The sequence below is a fragment of the Nyctereutes procyonoides genome, unplaced genomic scaffold (genome assembly GCF_905146905.1).
Source record: "Nyctereutes procyonoides isolate TBG_1078 unplaced genomic scaffold, NYPRO_anot_genome, whole genome shotgun sequence".
NCBI lineage: Eukaryota > Metazoa > Chordata > Mammalia > Carnivora > Canidae > Nyctereutes > Nyctereutes procyonoides.
The window spans coordinates 26095476-26116581 of NW_026575139.1; the positions used below are offsets into that span (position 1 = coordinate 26095476).

The following is a 21106-nucleotide window of genomic DNA, read 5'->3' on the forward strand; positions in this document are numbered from 1 at the left end:
TGTTCTGTTTCTTGGTCTGGGTGCTAGTTACACTGGAATTTTCCGTCTGTGAAAACACACTGAATTATACCCCTATGATCTGTGGACACTGCTACATACTTCAATTAAAAACTTCAGAGATTTTTGTGGAAGTAAACCTATATTTATGGTTATTCACACCATTAGTCCTGACTTTTAAAATGAATAAAATTAAGACTGGACAGCATGTATGTTAACTTACCCAAAAGAAAGGTGGAATGCCAATAGAAGAGATACATCTTCTAAGTACAGTAAGTATTCAGCACAAATGTTCTGACCTATGCTTCTAAGATTTTTAAAAGCTGATTATCTAATTGAAATTTTAACATTAATGTAGCATTAATAATCAGCAAACAGAGCACATAATCCCTTCTTTTCCAGAAAAACATTTAGTACAGTACTTACTACCTCAGCTAAACCAGAAATGCCATAGGATGGCAAATAGAAAAGGCTGCAGTTGGCTACTTATACTGGCTGCCCTAAAGATTATATCATATCAGTTGAAGGACACCTCTATTACAAAAAAATCGTCAGAAATGTCATTAATAGGGACGCCTGGATGGCTCAGCAGTTAGGTGTCTGACTTTGCTCAGATTGTGATCCTGGAGTCCCAGGATCGAGTCCCACATCGGGCTCCCTGCATGAAGCCAGCTTCTCCCTCTGCCTATGTCTGTCTGTCTCTCTTTGTGTGTCTCTCATGAATAAATAAAATCTTAAAAAAAAGTCACTGATATTCTTAAATGATTCCTTCAGAAACAAAATAACAAGACAGCATTAGCCAAATGAAATAGGCAAAGAGCAGGAAAGGGCCGTGCAGGCAAAAATAAATAAAAGTAGTAAATAAAGTATACTACATTTACAGATAAAATAAGAGAAGAAAAGTGATTGTCCATTTACTCAATAGGAGTTTATTGGATGTCTATATCAAAACTCAGAGACAGTCACTGAAAGGATTTACCTAATTATTTTCACTTCACCCACCCTACATATGAAAACAATGAAGCACACAGGAGTTTACTAACGTGCCCAAGGTCACATCCAGTAAGCAATGGAGCAAAGTAAAGGCTCACATAGTATGCACTATGTTGCCTCTGTGTAAAACTCCATCCCTGCTCTTTGGACATTTACAATGAGTTATATACTGAGCTAGGGGGAAAAAGTATATAGACAGAGAGAGAGACCTGATTCTTATCACTACTAAAACTGCTGCTTAGAAGTAAATACAATCTTTGAAAAAGCAGTACATGTGATCTTAAACTTCAATGATCGATCTAACTAAAATAAAAACTGAAGTGTCAAAAGCATTCTCAATATATAATCCTAGTACTTATTCAAAAAAATAAGTTGTAATGAGAATCTAGTCATTTTATCTTTGAATCTAGTCATTTTAATGTAAGTAGTTTCCATTATTAAGCCTTATGCTTATAGAATCTGTTCAGCTATTACAAGAAACCACACAAACTGGTTATCATACTGGAGCTTTCTCAATCTTATGAGAAACATCAATAATGCAGTAGTCACTTTAGAATATCCCAACAGTATTTTTAAAGGCACAACCTGTATTTACATGTGAAAACTAAGGGTCACGAAAGGTGAAAGAATTTGGTACTGCTTGATTATGAGGCAAATAACACCAGGCCAATTCCAGAATCTGATGCCCAGGCCAGGTCTTTTCCAGTTGAATTAGAGAAAACTTATGCTTCCACTGATGCTTTGAAGACCATAATGCTCCAGGGTGACCCTCCCTGGCAGAGCTGCTCTTTACATGGAGCTCAGTAGGAAGCAGAAGCAAGCAACAGGGGCTAAGTCTTTAGTCAGGCCTGATGAACAAACAAACATTGTTGGTACAAAGAAAGGCACAGGCAAAGCCTGATTTGATTCTGGTCCAGTAACAGCTGAAAACAATTGATGACTGCATGAAGGAGGCCAGAAGTCTCCCTGTCCAGGCAGCATGGCAAAGGACACTAGTTGATTTTATAACATTCTTAGCATTCTTGCCCTGAGAACAAAAAAAGATAGCTGTTGGGAAGTGAGGATCTTGTGACCTGGATTGCACAGGGAGTAAGGTTGGAAGCAGATTTTGTGGTTTTCTCTCTTTGGCCACCTGCTAAAGATTTTCTAAGATTGACAGAGCATAACACTCTAATTCACTGCCATCCATTTCCTTTTTCTCAAGACACTTGCTCAATCAGATAAAAGGAAATAGAAATCCTTCTCTGATGGATGACTACAGTTGCTATTATACACAAAGAAACTTAAAAAACCCAGGAAAAGGGCAGCCCGGGTGGCTCAGAAGTTTAGCGCCGCCTTCAGCCCAGGGAGTGACCCTGGAGACTCAGGATGGAGTCCCATGTCAGGGTCCCTGCATGGAGCCTGCTTCTCCCTCTGCCTGTGTCTTGGTCTCTTCTCTCTCTCTCTCTCTCTCTCCTCTCTCTCTCTCGGATAAATAAAATCTTAAAAAAAACAAAAAACAGGAAAACACAAATAATTTCAAAGCTTAGATTGATGAAGGGAAATCTATCTAATAGAAAAACCTACCCATCAGCACTTCAAAAAGTATCAAGGAACAAAGCTTAGGATTCCAAAATAAGTTTATTAAAAATCCCATTTAAGGAAGCATCAACAGAAATGGACACACCATCCCTAAACCTCAAAATCTTACAACATGGTTACTGAATTACAGATACTATTTTTTTTCCACTGTCAGAGATAAATGTAAACAAAACTTGTATTCCACAAAAACAAACAAGTTTTATGAGACTTTTTATCATGATCTTCTCCAGCACAAAGAGCTGGTGCTTTAATGACTCTACCCACTTGAGTAGTTTCTTCTTCACTTAGAAAACCATCAAGGGTAGCCCTGGTTGGTTCAGTGGTTTAGCGCCCAGCCCAGGGTGTAATCCTGGAGACCCGGGATCGAGTCCCACGTCGGGCTCTCTCCATGAGGCCTGCTTCTCCCACTGCCTGTGTCCCTGCGCCTCCCTCTCTCTCTCATGAATAAATAAAATCTTAAGAAAAAAAAAACATCAAAAGTGAAAAAGAAAGGTGTGTGGGGGGGTACACCTGAGTAATTCAGTGTGTTGAGCAGCTAATTCTTGATTTTGGCTTAGGTCAAGATCTCAGGGTCTTAGGGCCCTCAGACTCAGGGCTCCATGCTCAGCAGGGAACCTGCTTGAAAATTCTCTCTCCCTCTCCCCCCCACCACATGTTCATGTGGCTCGCTTTCTAAAATAAATAAATCTTTTATTTTAATGGGATATATTAAAAAAAAAAAAAAGAAAACCACCAGAAGTATTTTTTAATATCTCTGTACTGTGACGCTAAGAAGTTTTTAAGTACCAAATGGGCTTGTGATTTATTGTTTTTCCATGAAAGTTTTTTTTTTTTTTTTTTTTGCAGAGAGAGAGAGAGAGAGGCAGAGACATAGGCAGAGGAAGAAGCAGGCTCCATGCACCGGGAGCCCGATGTGGGATTTGATCCCGGGTCTCCAGGATCGCGCCCTGGGCCAAAGGCAGGCACTAAACCACTGTGCCACCCAGGGATCCCTCCATGAAAGTATTTAATTAGCTTTGGTGTTAACCTTGACAGCTTCCTTCTGTATAGGCAACCTAAGTTCTGACTGTATGGATGGGCTGGGAGAGCCTCTATTTCAGTTTTAAAAGTTCACATCCAACAATAAATGTAACCAATCTCCAAACTGCATTAATAATTAAAAATAATTTGAAATTAACTAAAAATTTCAAGAATATATGCTAGAAAGACTCCTCTGAATTTTAAGAGACTGGGGAGCAAATAATTTCCTCAGCCTTACAAGAGGCTTTGTGAAGGTGGCAGACTCTAAAAAGAGCAAGGAGAGTGATACAGTTATTTGATTTTTTTTTTCTTCCTTCCATCCCACTCTACTTCTGTGAGCCATCTGTGGCAGATTAGATTATTATTCAGCAAATATTCCCTCCCTCCCCCAGCATCCCTGAGGGAGAAATATACTTTTCCATTCCAGTGATGCTCGGCTTGGCTCAGAGACCTGCTTTTGGCTTCAAGGTGGGTGCAGCCTACTAGCCACAATCATCTGACTTGCTTTGGTCAAAAAGATCTTAGCAGATGTGGCACAAGCAGACACCTGAACTGTGCTTCTGCAGTTGGACTTATCTTCTTTTATTTCTGCTGTTGCCTTAAGAAAAGCCTACCATGGGTAGCCACTGGCCCTTCAGCCTGGGCCCCAGAATAAAACATGCAAAGCAGAACTGCCCTGGCTGATCCATAGTCCTACACCTCCAAGCAAAGCCTTAAGAACAAATATTCTGAGGCACGGAGTTTGGGGAGGTCTGTTATATAGTTATTGTAATTGTTTTTAAATAATGGTTACCTGGGTTCAGAACAATGAAAATGAAGGAAGACTGACAAATCTAGCTTTATCTAAAACCCTTAGAAGTGTGTTTAGAATTCATATTTTTCTCAGATTTTATAAAGGTAATATGATACAAATACTCTGTGTTTTATAATGCTCTCTCAAGGTCTTAGAACCACAAAATCAAACACATTGATAAATATATAGTGAAACATATAAGCAGTCTTAAATTACATTAATAGGTTCAGTTTTAAATTCTTCTGTCAAATGAATTACAAAATGCCTTTTGTTTTTTTCAGGGGCTTTTAGATTTCATAATTATAGAAATGGTCCTGTATTATCAATATTTGTAGTAATTATAAAGAGTCTTTTCGGGATCCCTGGGTGGCGCAGCGGTTTGGCGCCTGCCTTTGGCCCAGGGCGCGATCCTGGAGACCCAGGATCGAATCCCACGTCGGGCTCCCTATGCATGGAGCCTGCTTCTCCCTCTGCCTGTGTCTCTGCCTCTCTTTCTCATTCTGTGTGACTATCATAAATAATAATAAAAAAAAAAAAAAAAAACTTTAAAAAAAAAAAAATAAAAATAAAGAGTCTTTTCCCCAATAAAACTTTACTTTGAATAACTCTACATAGAAGGTATGATTACTCCTAGTTTGCCTCAAACTTCTGTGGAAATGGCTTTAATACAACTAATCTTTAATGAAAACATGACTACTAACATCTAATTAATTTGTATATCCAGCAATGGCTGCTTTCCCTCTGCTTTAGATCAGTTTAAGCAACTGTACAAAGCACTGTGAAAACCAAACACTAACACCTTTAACCAACCAACACTTACTGGGTTTCTTCTACCAAACCAAACATGGTGATAGGTGCTGGGGATGCTACTAGCAGATAATACTTGTTTACTTAAGGAGTTTACTATCTAGAGGAGGAATCAGACAAGTATATTTTTATATTAATTGCATGTTGAAATAAAAATGTTTTAGATGTAAGGCGCCGACGTGGCTAAGTGGGTTGAGCATCAGAATCTTGATTTTGATCCAGGTCATAATCTCGGGTCATGGGATCACACCGAGTTGGGTTCCACGCTTTCCACGCTTGGTAAGGAGTCTGCATATCCCTCTCCCTCTGCTCCTCCCCTTGCTTGGCACTCTCGCATGCTCTCTCTCAAATAAATCTTTAAAAAAAATATTTTAGGGCAGCCTCAGTGGCTCAGTGGTTTAGTGCCTTCGAGTCCCAGGTCGGGTTCCCAGCATGGAGCCTGCTTCTCCCTCTGCCTGTGTCTCTGCCTCTCCTTCTGTGTGTGTGTGTGTGTCTCTCATGAATAAATAAAATCTTGAAAAAAAGAACATGTTTTAAAAAATATTTTAGATGTACTGGGTTACATAAAATATTCAATTTAATTTTATCTATTTCCTACCTTTATAAAATGTTTATTAAAAAAGTTTTAAATTAACATTTGTAGCTCACATAGTTTCCTACCAGATCATGCTGCTTGCTCTAAATCTTCAGCTCTTTCTGAAAATCCCTGAGAGCCTTTTCCTTCCCGAAGCTTCCCTCTCTTCCTTAGCCTTTGTGACACTGCACTATGGAGGTTCTCCTCCCAACACTCATCCTCCTCAGCTGGTTCCTCTCACCCTTCTTCCACTCCTTCACTATAAGTCGTATGCCTGGGCCTTCTTGTCCCCTTCCTTTCCTTAGGCATCTCCTCCACTGCTCCAACATTAGCTAGTAAGTCTATTTAAAGTCTATTACAGTTCCAGGTCTGTCCATGGGACATCTTCGACCTACGGGCACTTCAAAAGTGATACTCCCAACCCACTTCCTCATTCTCCTCTCTAGACTAGTTCTTCACTCCTAACTTCCTTATTTCTGCAATTGTCTCTCCCATTCTTCAAACTTAAAGCCTCCTAGTCAATTCTATTTATTCCTTGCTTCTCAATTGGCTGTCATGTCCTGTTAATGTTTTTCCTTATTTACTTATTTATTTATTTATGACAGAGAGAGAAAATATGAGCAGGTAGGGGAAAGGGCAGAGAGAGAGGAACAAGCAGACTCCCTGCTGAGCAGGGAGCCAGATTTTTTTTTGGAGGTGGGGGGGAGCTCATGACCTGAGCCAAAAGCAGAAGCTTAACCAACTGAGCCACTCAGGCACCCCATTTTTCCTCCTAAGCCTCTGCCATCACCAAACTCTCATCTTATCTCACCAGAATTATGCAAAAGTCATCTCATTCTCTTATCCATCCTAGCCCCAACTATCAGATTAATGTGCCTAAAGTTCTGACCACAACAGTGCCACTCTTAACATACCTTCCAAGTCTGCCTAGTATCTATCACATGAAGGAGAGGCAGAATTAGAGGTCTTTGAAAGGTTTTTCAGAATATAATGTTAAAAAAGTCTCCCCTATAATCTGCAATAATATTAGTGGGAAAGCAGGAGCAGAGAGAGCCTGGATCTGAAAGAGGAAGAGGTCCACAGAAGCTATGGTAACTGACAAATGCTGTATTTTCCTGCTAGGGTGGTTCTCAGAGATCAACTTCAATCCTCTAGTTCCCTCTAAATGGAAATTCATTTAGCAGTCTAGGTCTAGTTGCAGCCATTAACTTAAAATTCAGCAATAAATCACATCCCTTCAGAAGTACACCCAGAGCTGCGTTAACGGTCTATCCAAGGAGCAGCAGCAGCAGAATGGAAAACCAACTGATAGATGCCATTTCTATGATCTATTGGGGGTGGGGTAGGGGAAGGAATCCATGCATGCACTCAATAAACATTATCCTTTTCTCACTGTTAAGGGTTTATTAAATGGTGGTGGAGCGAGTCTTAAGTTGGTGAAGTCTGCACATGAATTAAGGAGAACTGAAATAGGCATTTTGCAGGTGACTGAAATTAGTCAAATGCAACAAGCTCCAATCCACTCTCTTGCTTTATTTTCCTTCATTAACAGTTATTTTTAATTCAGAGTGGGCCCCTGTTTGTAATATACCCTCTGATTATAACGCCCCACCCACTTCAACTCAAGGGGTGAAAACCTTTCCACCCAAAGATAACTCAAATAACAAGATTTCCTAACCAGATGTGACTTCTGCCTGCCTCAAACCTCAGGAAATGTTACGAGCTTTACAATGTGCTCAGTTATATTAAAGTCATTATATATGCCATAGTTTTTTGCACCCTATTCTTACCTCCCAGAGCAAACCCTGAATACTATATTCATCTTGCCCAAAGCAGGCAAGCAATGCTTTTAAAATTATTAAATTAGTCTCCTACAGTAGAAGCAAATTATTTATTCGAAGGAAACAAACAAACAAACAAAAAAAAACAACCTGAGCGGGAAGAAAACGCAAACACCCAAGGCACATGCAAAGCCCCGAACAACATCGTGCCTCGCGACGGTCCCAACCGAGGCAAAAAGCATCAGACCCTGTTGTCCACCTCGAACGTGAGACGTAAGGAATTTTTCTCTGAGTGCCACTCACTTCCCGGACAAGGGCACACTCGGGGCATGAGGCGCGGAGCTTCACCAGTTGCTCAACCAGACCGGGGCAAGGCGCTTCCTCTTTCTCCTGCTCCGCTCCGCTCCGCTCCACTCCGCTCCACTCCACTCAAGACCGTCAATCCCGGCCCAGCTGAGGACCCGGGCACCTGCGTCCTGAAACGTCTTCGGGAAACCAGCCCTTCCGGAGGGGAATCTCTCTTCGACCCGACCGCGCGCTGCGCCCGGAGCTGGAGAAACGGGCCGTCCCTCCGCGTTCCCCACCAGGGGTTCCTCGGTCCCCGCCCGGCCGCGCCCCGCTCCTCATCCTCGAGGACACCCGGCTGCGCCGCCCGGGAGGCGACAAAGAGCCGGCCCAGCCCGCCACCGCCCGTGTCCGCACCAGGCGAGGGGCGCCTTCCCCTCTCCCCAAACTCCCCACCACGCACCTACTCTTCACTTGCCGCCACCACCGGGCGCTCGCAGGGGAGGCTCCTTCCCGAGCAGCCGCTGTTTTGTTTCCGATGTGAAATCGCGGCCTCTGGAGCGGCCCGGCCCAGGCCCCGCCCCAAAAGCTTCGCTGCTGTCGTCATTTCCGGCTCTGGCGCCGTTGGCGGCCGGCCGGGGAAGGGGCGGGTCCCACCGGCGTAGGGGGCGGGACCCGGGGGAAGAGGGTGGGGCTTCCGGTGGCGCGGCGGAGCGGGGGGCTAACGCTGCGCTCCGGGCGACCCCGGGGACCTGGAGGAGCCCGCCCAGAGTGCTGAGTGCGGGTCCCAGATGGTCTGGGATTCGACACTGCAGAGCTGAGCACCGAGGGTTCTACGTCAGCGGGGCCCAGCGTGTGCTCCTCCGCCCTCCAAGTGATGACATCTTAAATCTTAACGTTTATCTCTTAGGACCTATTTGTAGGGCTTCTCAGTGCGAATCCGCTGCATCACTGGTGATACAGATGACTAATGAAAATCGTAAATACCTGTGCCCTGCATACACTACCCAAATGAATCAAAACTTCTGGTGGGTGGGGGAAACCCGAGAAACTGCGTTTTAAACGAACGCAGCCCGGGATTCTTAGGCTTCAAGTTTAAGATCCAGTCTTAGATGGTAAACTTCCAGAGAGCATAAAATGTGTCTTATTTTTGAAAGCCCAAAACCAGGGCACCTGGTACACAGTGAATTGCTCAACGGCCACTTAATTCCCGCATCTGCCCGTTTTCCGTCCAAATTGCGGTGAAGACAGCACCAACACCTAACTTAAGTAGCATAGCATACTCATCTGAAAGCTAAAAGTAAACTGAATACAATCATGTAAAACCAAAGATGGAGAATGGAGAAATGCTCAAATTCACAGGTAACAGAAAACTGACAATGAAATCAATGAGGAGTGGCATCTGGCCAAATGATAGCTTTTGTTTCTTTTAAATTCCTCCCCCAAGATAGCCCTTTATATTCCTGGAGCATCAGTCCCTCAGTCCCTCCCTCCTCTCCCCATCCAATACATGAACAGATTTAAATAGGTTTTACACCCAACTTCATTTTAAGAACCGCAGCAGGTTTTTCCATTAACAGGGAACAGATAAGTTGGGTGGATAAAAATGTTGGCAGCTCCCCTCCCCAAAGATATTGAAGTCATTTCCTCCTCCCTCCTTAAATTTCACAAGGATAAGGATTTTGCCTATTTGTTCATTTATATATTGCAAGTGCTGAGAACAGTGTCCAGCACATAAAACCGTTCAATACACTTGTCAAACAAGCGTAGGCTAAACCCCATCTATTTGTGAACTGGTTCAATTTCTTTGAATGCAATCTGGTAATATGAGTAGAAAGTCTTAAAATAGTGGTAAACTAGGGGATTGGGTGGCTCTGTTGGTTAAACTTCTGCCTTTGGCTCAGGACATGATCCCAGGGTCCTGGAATGGAGCCCCACATTGGACTCTCTGCTCAGTGGGAAACCTGCTTCTTCCTCCACCTGCCATTCCCCATGCTTGTACCCATGTGCTCGCTTGCTCGCTCTCTCTCAAAAAAAAAAAAAAAAAAAAAAAAGAATTGCTGGTAAACTTTTTTTTAGGCACAATCTCAATACAAAATATTTGTGCAGATATTCATGAAGTTTAATACCAAAAATTGGAAAGCTAAACATCCTACAATAAATTTTGGTTCATCCATTTCACAGAATGTCATTAAATTGTTTATGAAGGTTATGTGTAACAGAAACATTGTTAAATGAAAAAAATAGACAAAGATTTATGCATATGTATAAACACCACTATGTCAAATCACATTCTTGCAAAAAATAACCCAAAAGGTGATTTTTATTTTTTTTAATTTTTATTTATTTAGGATAGTCACAGAGAGAGAGAGAGAGAGGCAGAGACACAGGCAGAGGGAGAAGCTGGCTCCATGCACCGGGAGCCCGACGTGGGACTCGATCCCGGGTCTCCAGGATCACGCCCTGGGCCAAAGGCAGGCGCCAAACCGCTGCGCCACCCAGGGATCCCAAAAGGTGATTTTTAAAAAGTGATTAAGGGCAGTCCAGGAGGTGGCTCAGGTGGTTTAGCGCTGCCTTCAGCCTGGGTTGTGATCCTGGAGACACAGGACCGAGGGCCACGCCGGGCTCCCTGTATGGAGCCTGCTTCTCCTGCCTGTGTCTCTGCCTCTCTCTCCCTGTGTCTCTCATGAATAAATAAATAAAATCTTAAAAAAAAATAAAAATAAAAAGTGATTTAAAAGAAAGCAACCAGTGACTCGGACTACAGATAACTTTTTCCACCAGTTTTTGCTATTTTTTCATCTTCTTAGAAATACATCTTTGAAAAAAAAAAAATACATCTTTGGGAATCCCTGGGTGGCTCAGTGGTTTAGCAGCTGCCTTTGGCCCAGGGCCTGATCCTGGAGTCCTAGGATCGAGTCCCACATCGGGCTCCCTGCGTGGAGCCTACTTCTCCCTCTGCCTGTGTAATGAATAAAATCTTAAAGAAAAAGAAAAAAAGGAAAAAAAGAAAAGAAACACATCTTTGGGATATCTGGCTGCCTCAGTCTGTGGGCCTGAAACTCTTGATCTTAGGGTTGTGAGTTTGAGTCCCATGTTGGGTGTAGAGATTACTTAAGTAATTTTTTAAAAGATTTTATTAGGGCAGCCCCTGTGGTGCAGCGGTTTAGCACCGCCTGCAGCCTGGGTGTGTGATCCTGGAGACCCGGGATAGAGTCCCACGTCGGGCTCCCTGCATGGAGCCTGCTTCTCCCTCTACCTGTGTCCCTGCCTCTCTCTCTGTGTCTCTATGAATAAATAAATAAATAAATAATATATTTTTAAAAGATTTTATTTATTTTGGGGGGAGGGGTAGAGGGAATCTCAAGCAGACTCTGGGTTGAGCACAGAACCCAAAGTAAGGGATCCATCTCAGGACCCTGAGATCATGCATGACCTGAGCTGAAGTCAAGTCAAATGCTTTACCAACTGAGCGCCACTCAGGAACCCAGTAAATAAATCTTTAAAATCTTTTTTTTTTAATTAAAAGAAATACAAACAAATATACAAGATTTGTTGATGAAGAGCCAGCAAAGACATTGGGAAAGACATAAAAGTAGGGCAGGGCAAAAGTGATATCCTAGATACCAAATAGCAAATGTCCATGGTGTTAAGAGATAGGGTGGAACCTCTCACAAGGTCACAGTCTCTTCAGGTCATCACCGGTCATCAGTGGAATGGTGATAAAAAATATTTGAGACTTGAGGCCTTTGGAAGGCACATGCAATTATAAGCTACTCTTTGTGGAATCTCAATAGTGTAGTGGATAGGAGATAGGATCCAAGATTAAGTTTTCGTGTTAACACTTAGTCCAGACTGAAGAATGAAGATCACGAAATACTTGAGCAAGGCTCAAGAAACTGCAAAATATAGTTAGAAACCAGAGCCTGTGGAGTTGGGGAGGTCTTCTATATAGGATGGATAGAGTCATCTATCATTAACTACAGAAAGCAAAGGTTTAAGATGCATGTCACCATAAACTGGAAAGCTAGAACTGGAGAATGTGCCTAATGACTTTTTTAAAGTTAAGGTTTTGTTAAACTTGAGACTTAATTGCTGAGTAAGGGGAGGAAAATCAAAGGATTCTCACTCATTCTGCTAATAGTTTTTCCACAACTACTATATAGCACTGAAGGTTCAAAAACAAAAGCTGGAATGTGTGTGGAAAAGAACTGGAGTTCAGTAGAAGAACGAGAAATATAGCACCAAGGGTTCAAAGTATCTGCAGTGGTACATTTATTATTTTCCCAAAAGCGTTTGGAACTTGGGACCGAGAATGGAAATACAAAACCAATTTGGCTTTGGTGCCAAAAACCAATACTAAGTGGTAAAAGATGAAGCAAATGAGAAATCCAAAGTGTCGGACTGGTTAGAACCACTTGGGTGAGAGAGGCTGTCGGAGACTAAGAGTAGAACAGCCACTGGTCACTAGTACATAAAGTCAAGACCTGGTCAAGCAGAGAACCAAGGCCAGTTATTTACACCACTTATTCTTTTTATTTTATTTTATTATTTTATTTTATTTTTTATTCATGGAAGAGAGGGGCAGAGACATAGGCAGAGGAAGAAGCAGGCTCCCTGTGGGGAGCATGATGTGGGACTCGATCCCAGGACCCCAGAATCAGGACCTGAGCCAAAGGCAGATACTCAACCACTGAGCTACCCAGGCATCCCTAATACCACTTATTCTAAGGCTATCCAACTCAACACTTCCCACATTAAGGCAGTTTGCCTTTTTCTTTTCCATGTCCAACGTGGGGCTTGAACTCATGACCCCTGAGACCAAGAGGCACAAGCTCTAACATCTGAGCCAGCCAGGTGCCCTGCCTTTATGAAATTTTAATTTCCTCTGTAATAAAGAACTTGGGCCCCCCTCTTTATTTTACTTTAGAGAGAGAGAGAGAGAGAGAGAGAGAGAGAGAGGCAGGCAGAGACACAGGCAAAGGGAGAAGCTGACTCCATGCAGGGAGCCCGACGTGGGACTCTATCCCAGGTCTCCAGGATCACGCCCTGGGCTGAAGATGGCGCTAAACCACTGAGCCAACGAGGCTGCCCCTGGGCCCCTCTTTTTAAAAAATATGCCTCTGGACACCTGGGTAGCTCAAGGGTTGAGCATCTGCCTTCAGCCCAGGGTGTGATCCTGGAGTCCTGGGATTGAATCCTACATCGGGCTCCCTGAATGGAGCTTGCTTCTCTCTCTGCCTATGTCTCTGCCGCTCTCTGTGTGTCTCTCTCATGAATAAACCAAATCAAAATAAAAAAAAATTTAACTACTTTTTTTTTTTTATTCATGATAGTCACAGAGAGAGAGAGAGAGAGAGAGAGAGAGAGAGAGAGAGAGAGGCAGAGACACAGGCAGAGGGAGAAGCAGGCTCCACGCACCGGGAGCCCGATGTGGGATTCGATCCCGGGTCTCCAGGATCGCGCCCTGGGCCAAAGGCAGGCGCCAAACCGCTGTGCCACCCAGGGATCCCAAAATAAAAAATTTTTGAACTTAAATTTAAAAATTTAAGAAACTAAAAATAAATAAATAAAAATAAATAAATAAATATATATATATGCATGCCTCAGGCACCTCAGTGGCTCGCACGTCTGCCTTTGGCTCAGGCCGTGATCCTGGGATCCAAGTCCCACACTGGGCTCCCCACAGGAAGCCTGCTTCTCCCTCTGCCTCTGTCTCTGTGTCTCTCATGAATAAATAAAATCTTTTTTTAAAATGTGCCTCAATAAAACACTTAAAAATGAAACTTTAATTTAAAAAAAATGAAACTTTAATAGCTTTTCACCAATAATAACAATCCAGTCTCTTCCCTAGGGAGTATTTACTAGTATTTTTTTGACAGGAAACGAACCTTCAGTTTTTGGATTCTACAATGTGAAGTGTTCATTAGATGTTCCTTTTGTTACAAAAAAAAAGAATTGTTATATTTTTAAATTCACACCTAGTAATTTTTGCTTCAACAAAGATTTGCTAAAAATGCTTCGTGTAGGGTAATTTTATTAAGAAACACTTCCCTCTCCCTTGGATCGATAACATTTAGACCAGATCTATCCAATAAAGCTTTCTGAAATCATAATAATGTTTAAGTAATCTATATATCCAACATGGGACTTGAACTTACAACCCCTGTGATGAAGAGTTGCCATGTTCAACCAACTGAGCCAGCCAGGCGCCCCAATCATAATTATGTTCTATAATCTGCAGTGTCCAAACAGTATTGCTAGCCACTGACTATATATGGGCATAGAACACCTGAAATACATTGCAAAAAAAACCTATTTTTTACTAAGAGGACTTCCAAACATTTGAAATATGCTAGTGTGACTGAAGAAATGAGTTTCAAAATTATTTAACTTTAACAAACTTAAAACCTTGGATAGCACAGATTCAGACCATGAATTAGAATCTAACATATAGGCCTCTAGACATCCATCTGTCAGGAACACTGTAGCAGTGTTGCTTTGGGTAGATAATGTGACCTCTAAGTTCCTAGCTCACATATTACTGGCTCTACTGAAAATCTTCCTACTGTCCCTGTTCTCTTGACAATGAAGTGAGCTAATCAAGTATGACAGTTGGTATACTACTTTATATGTCTTAGTATTCCTCTCATTATTCCTTCTCCATCATTAGACTATCAGCTACTAGAGGCATCTTGTCTTACGTCTATCACTCTACCTACCATTTAACACGAATGCCATGTATCAAGCATGCTTCAATGGCTAAGTAAATGTCATACACAAAAAACCAGAGGGACTACCTATAACAATTCAGCTACCACTCTGGGAATGAGAATCTAGGTCATAAATCCAACTACTATGGAATGTGGCACAGTAGGCAGACGTGGGATTGTCATTTAATGCAAACAATATGGCTTGAAAAGAATTTTTATTTACTTCTGCTTATAGAAATTCTCTTTCATTCCTGGGCTAATTTTAGACTACTATTCCTAATTTGGCCTTCATATAAGACAAGTAATAAAATAGAAGGCAAAGATTCTGTCAAATAAAGATGAAAATGTAAGCACTCGTGCAAATAAATTATTTCAGTAATTCAACCTAATTATATTTCAAAAAATCTACATAAAAAATTATAAGCTTACTTTGGTCAATACTATGAATTATAGTAATTGTTCCAGTATTTGAAATATATATACATATGTGTGTGAATTTCCCAATTTTCTTCCTGACACCTACACTGTTTCTTTGCATTTTGGGGATTCTTTGTCATACATTTTGTATCCATGGCATTCAGAGATCAATTTCACCATCTTTTGCAGAGCAATACTATTTACCAATTTCAGATTAAGAGAAGACTAAAATATGACCTGAAGTCTGTAACCATTATGACATAAAACCTTTCAGCAATTTTTTGGATTATAAGTGGAAACATTTATAGAGCTGCAAAACAAACGCTATTTTCGCTGTAGTGTCTTCTTTTTTCATCAGAAAAAGCTGAGTAAAGCCTCATATACACACTATTAGCATTACAACTTTTTTTTTACTTCCTATGTAAAAAGAAAGCATAAGTGTTCAGTTCAGTTTGACTCATAAGCTGTTTCTCTATTTGTCCATTATATCTAGCATTTCTACCTGATTAGTACCTGAAACAGCACTCCACAAAATCATCATTTGCTTCCACTACATACAGAAGCGCTATGGTAAAAATCAGAATAAGCAAAAATAGAGTTCTCTAAAGAGAAAGTGCTCTGGGACTGGCTGGGAATAAAGCCTAGAATATTAGACTTGTTCTCAGGCACGTTTTTTTTGGAAGACTACTTTATGTTGATGAACATAGACAATGTGCATCTATTTGTCTCAAAAAATGTTCTTCTCTTTATAATCTACTTAAAAGGAAAATTAAGCTGCACTAGTGTAATCTGTGATGATAAAATACTACTACAGGTTCCCCCTGCTTTTCAGAAGTCAAGTTACTCCACTTTTTTTTTTTTAAGATTTTATTTATTTACTCATGAGAGATGGGGGGGGGGGGGCAGAGACACAGGAAGAGGCAGAAGCAGGCACCATGCAGGGAGCCCGATGTGGGACTTGATCCCGGGTCTCCAGGATCATGACCTAGGCCAAAGGCAGATGCTCAACCGCTAAGCCACCAATGCGTCCCAAGTTACCCCACTTTTATGAAAAACCTACAGTAGCACCTGGTTTTGCTAATCAAAAGAAATCTGAAGAGGATTTTCACTTTTACAAAATAAAGATGAACTACAGTGAAAATAGTAGTCAGCATTTGTTTTGCAGCAAGCCCTTATAGAAGCAGCACACAGCCTGAGCATCAAGAGTGGTGCCAGCAAGCCCCTTACCAAGGGACTGCATCTCAGCATCAAGCCACCACAGTTTTGAACTATGTCTGTGAGCATCTGTGCTTTATTTCCATTTATTTTGTGCATATGTTAGCAAGATGTGTTCTAAGGTATCAGGTAAGTCTGAGAGAGGTTATTTTTCAGAGAATACTCAAAAATTTCCATATAAATTAATGGTTATTGTTGCTTGGCTAAATTTATGCCATTTCAGCTTTCAAACTGTTTCACAGGGACACTTGACTTCTAGGATAGCAAAGAAATCCTGTACTGAGTATGTACTGATACTCAAAACTGTAGTCCTTGGATCATTTAGCATTGGCATCACTTGGAAGCTGGTAAGAAATGCAAAATTTCCGGCACCACCGTATCCCTACTATCTATCTACATTTTAACAAGATCCCCCAGGTGATTCAGGTACACATTAAAGTTTAAGAAAAACCACTTCAAACAATTTATCTTTCCTCCTGTAAACAAATGTACATATTTAAAATTATTTATAGATTAAACGAGGATAAAGCATCTTCATTTTCTGACTGCCAGATCAAGAATGATCCTCAGGGAGCACTTGTGGCTCAATCGGTTAAATATCTGACTTCTGATTTCGGCTCAAGTCCTGATCTCAGGGTGCTGGGATCAAGACACAAGCTCAGCAGAGAGTCTGCTCCTCCCTCTCACTCTGCCCCTCCCTCAGCCCATTCTCGCTCTCAAATATGTTTTTTAAAAAAAGGAATGATTATCAAGAATTTCATATAATTTAACAATCTGAAGGGGCAATATAGATTAAGATTTCCAAACTGAAATTAATCTATGGGCAAACGGTAAAGACAACCCAGAAAGCACAAGCAATTTATTGGTAATATTCTTATGTGTATTCTCCCAGACATTAGAATATGCCAGTTTATACATGTCCAGTTCTTTATATGCAAATCTGAAAAACTAGAAACTGAAAACCTTAAAAGTTTATAAGCTTGGTAGCAAAACCAGTCTCAAGCTGATATGAAACTATTATAAATGGTCTTTAACTCAGGGATTGTTATCATTCCTATTCTGCTGCAGAAATGTTAATGTATGAATTTATTAGGATCTGGACACATATCTCACTGGAAGTGTGAAGCAATAAATGGTATGTGCCCTCAAGACTTTCAGATAAGGGCCTTTTAAGATAAATACAGTGAAAGAGCTCAGACGAAAGCAAGGGTAATTAAATCAACCTGAATAAACCTTCATGCTAATGCTGGCTAAGTAAAAATATAATATGATGCCTTAGAAGCAGCAATTCAATAAGATAGAAATAATAAACTGAAAAATGTGTGAAGCTCGGCAGGGCGGGGGAGGGGGTTGTCAATCTGAGAAAAGGCTAGTTAAGGAATTTATAGATGGCAAGGAGCATGAACTTTCTGAAATTCTCCTTTCAGAGACCAGAACTTAAAAATGATATAAAAATCAAGTCCATCAAAAATTCAGCCCATATTTTCAAGTTATGTTTCTAGTATGCACTGCAAAATTACAACATGATGCCATTTATTTAACAAGATTCTGAAAGAATGGGTCCCCAAGATCAAATATATACAGTTTTAATATTGGAAATATTTACATAATGGAACCACCTCATGGTCCAGTGTTAAGAACAGTGTTTCAAATTCCTTTTAAGATGTAAAAAAAAAAATCTCGTAACTCAAGCTCAGTTATGCTTTTTAACAATCTGCCCCTCCCCCCCAAACTTAATAATCTTTCTTTTAAATACTCAGACATGGGAATAACTGCACCTAATTTGTGTTAAGAACTGTTTAAACCCTGTTACATTTTCAGATAATTTTGCTCCCTGGTGAAGTTCTTTCTGTTCTACAATAAAGAAAGCCCCATGTATGTCTCTAAAAAGACATCAGTATATTTTTAAACATTGATGAGCAGAGGTAAAAAAGGTTTGTGCGTGCATATATACGCAGGAGATATAATCCCTTTAAAAACAAAAGTGCAAACAAAAAATTAGTGGTAACTGCCTTAAATGATTTACTATATTCTTAAAAATAAGATGTAAAATTTGCAAATTGCCATTCTAAATTCCTATTCTATTTTTTCAACTTTCCTAGTCTGTATTGCCTAAGTTTACCTTTTGTTTTTAAAAACGATTTTTTTCATTTATGCTTCTCAGATTAAGGTTTTTTTAAAAAAAAACAAAGGAGTACACCAAAATAAAGCTAGGAACCAAGTAGTGCAAAAATGCATCATATAAAGTTCCCTGGAATCTAAGGATCTGTCTCAGTTCTAAACAATGAAATTAAGGGGAAAACCATTATGATTCACACTCCCTTAAAAAAGAGAGGCTGTAGCGGTCAGCTATCAACAGGAAAGCCCCATTCCATTCACCAGTCTATTGCTTGTCACAAGAGAATACCATGCTCTGGGAGACTAATAACCTAATTATCCCAGACATTTGGATTGGCACAACACCATGTTTCCTTTACGATTCTACTCTTCAATAAGGAAATGTTTAAGGGAACTCTCCACAGAAAATTAGGGAAAAGACATTTATACATACATTCACACAAACACATTCATACAGAGAAATAGTAGGAATGGATTGTCTGCTAATCCTAGCACTCTAATTTTAAATTCCATGCCTTCAGGAGGGCTTCCCATTTTTGATCAAGGGGTAGAAAGGGTTAATAGGTATGATGGGAATTCTTTCAATTAAAATCATTCATGTAGGTTCCTATACAGTACAGTTCAACATTAAGTGCAATTCTGCAAAAGAATTGGGGAGTCATTTTAATATTTACAAGAAATAAATCAGCAGAACAAGATTATATCAGATAGGCTGTGTACAGTAGCTGCGGCTTATAAAACATACCAGTAATTTGTACCTGGTGAGTATAAAGAGAACCAAGGTAGGATTCAGATGTCTTTACAACCAAGGAAGTACACAGGGCATCAACAAATTAGAGGACAAAAAAATTCACATTTTCTACATTTAAAAAAAAATTACAGATCTCACAAATGTCTTTGAAGACAAAGAAAAAGCCAAGTCCTCTGAAGGGTGGGAAAGAAGGAGGAATCTCAAACAGAACTCTAAATGTAAAAAGAGTTTTACTTCACAAGACCAATTTTCTTGGCTTCTGTTTCATATATCAATAATCTCCACATTTTGACTATAAAAACTTCTGCTTCTTCATCAAGTACCTAGAAAAGAAAAAGAAAATTTCAAAAAACAGTAACACATGTAAGATAAGCAATCATCAGCATCACCCAAAAGTGACTTGTATTTTAAAAGGCTTTTATTTATTTTTATTTTATTTTTTTTAAATATTTTTTTTAATTTATGATAGTCACGAGAGAGAGAGAGAGAGAGAGAGAGAGAGAGAGAGAGAGAGGGAGGCAGAGACACAGGCAGAGGGAGAAGCAGGCTCCATGCACCAGGAGCCCGATGTGGGATTCGATCCCGGGTCTCCAGGATCACGCCCTGGGCCAAAGGCAGGCGCTAAACTGCTGCGCCACCCAGGGATCCCTATTTTTATTTTTTTAAAAGATTGTATTAATTCATGAGTGACACACACAGAGAGAGGCAGAGACATAGGCAGAAACCAGGGTCCTGAGATTTCGGGATCACGCCCTGAGCTGAAAACAGAAGCTCAAACACTGGGCCACTCAGGCATCCCTTATAAAAGGCTTTTTACATTGACAAGCATTTATTTTCAATAAAATGACTTGAAAGAAATCTAGTGTGATGTATTTAGTATATATAAATTACCCAAAAAGTGGAGGGGGATGCATTCAGCAAAATTCCATGGCTTACTAAATACTGGCACAATACTTTTTTTACCCAACTTTTATTCTTTTACTTATTACTTTTAGTTTTAAAAATAAGATATTTATACATGTATCAGGAAACTATTTCCTAAAGAAAGCACAATTATAAAAAACAGTAATTTAAGCAGAACTAGTTACACAACTGCCGTAATTTAATAGTATCTTTTCTATTCCCAAAACAGCTTTAAAATTGTAATACTTATTCAAGTATTATATATGTGACATTGGATTAAATATTAAATGAGAATATATGCAAAACATTTAATACAGTATCTGGGATAGAATAAACAGAGTACGTGAACACTATCACCAAAAAGGACACAAGACTACTAAATAAATTACCGGTCTTTTCCCCTTGGCAACTTGATAAACCAAATTATCTTCCTACCCACTTCACCTTCCATGAGTTGGGTACATTATATTGTCCCCCACTATTCCTGCCCTCACCTTACATGCAGACTTGGGCCTCTACACCAGGGTTACAGTGAGGTAAAATGAAACAGCATGCTTCCTTCTACAGGAGGCAGCTATGGATAAGCTCCAGGATATCACTGCCATGATGAAATGTGGCCTAATGTTGCCAGGGCTCTGGAGCAGCGATTTAGTTTAGGAGTTAAGAAAACCTGATCTCTATCCAGACTACTTGGGTTTAAATCCCACCTTACTAGTTATGTGCTCTTGACTGAATCACTTAGCCACAATGAACCTCAGTTTTCTCATATGGAGGAAATACTAACAAATGGTACTGTTCTATTATGGGAAATAAAAGAGTTAATAGGTACAAAGTGTTTTGAAGAGTGTCTGGTACCTAAGTGATCAGTAAATACCTAAGCAAAACCTGAAAATCTGTTGTTTTTGGGGTTTTTTTGAGAAATTTCCCTACATTCCTCAACAATGACAAATAATTAAAGAACTTTTATTTCTTTTATGAGCCAGAGTTTAAAAGAACTATGTGCTACAACACCAATTTGAAAATTGTACCTTGGAAATAATATAGATCTAGGCATAAAGTATAACCAAAGTTAATTAATGTAAAATGAGGAAAGGTACAGTTTGAAAAAGTCAGATTTTTTTTAAAGAAAAGTCAGATTTTTAACAAGATCAAAATACT

The 21106-nt window shown here is 40.2% G+C and overlaps 2 protein-coding genes across 4 annotated transcripts in view; both read right to left on the minus strand.

Moving 5' to 3' along the window:
* The window catches only part of PSEN1 (presenilin 1), a 74678-nt gene extending 66268 nt beyond the window's left edge, over positions 1-8410 (minus strand). For 2 of the 3 annotated variants that reach the window (XM_055303937.1, XM_055303935.1), the window contains exon 1: positions 8295-8410. The gene's annotated coding sequence lies outside the window, so the exon portion shown is untranslated. The remainder of the gene's footprint in view (positions 1-8294) is intronic. The other variant, XM_055303936.1, reaches the window with a different exon arrangement.
* Positions 8411-17746: 9336 nt separating this feature from the next.
* The window catches only part of RBM25 (RNA binding motif protein 25), a 52985-nt gene continuing 49625 nt past the window's right edge, over positions 17747-21106 (minus strand). The window contains exon 20 of the mRNA XM_055303711.1: positions 17747-19368. Within this exon, the coding sequence (XP_055159686.1) occupies positions 19276-19368 (93 nt within the window). The 3' untranslated portion in view covers positions 17747-19275. The remainder of the gene's footprint in view (positions 19369-21106) is intronic.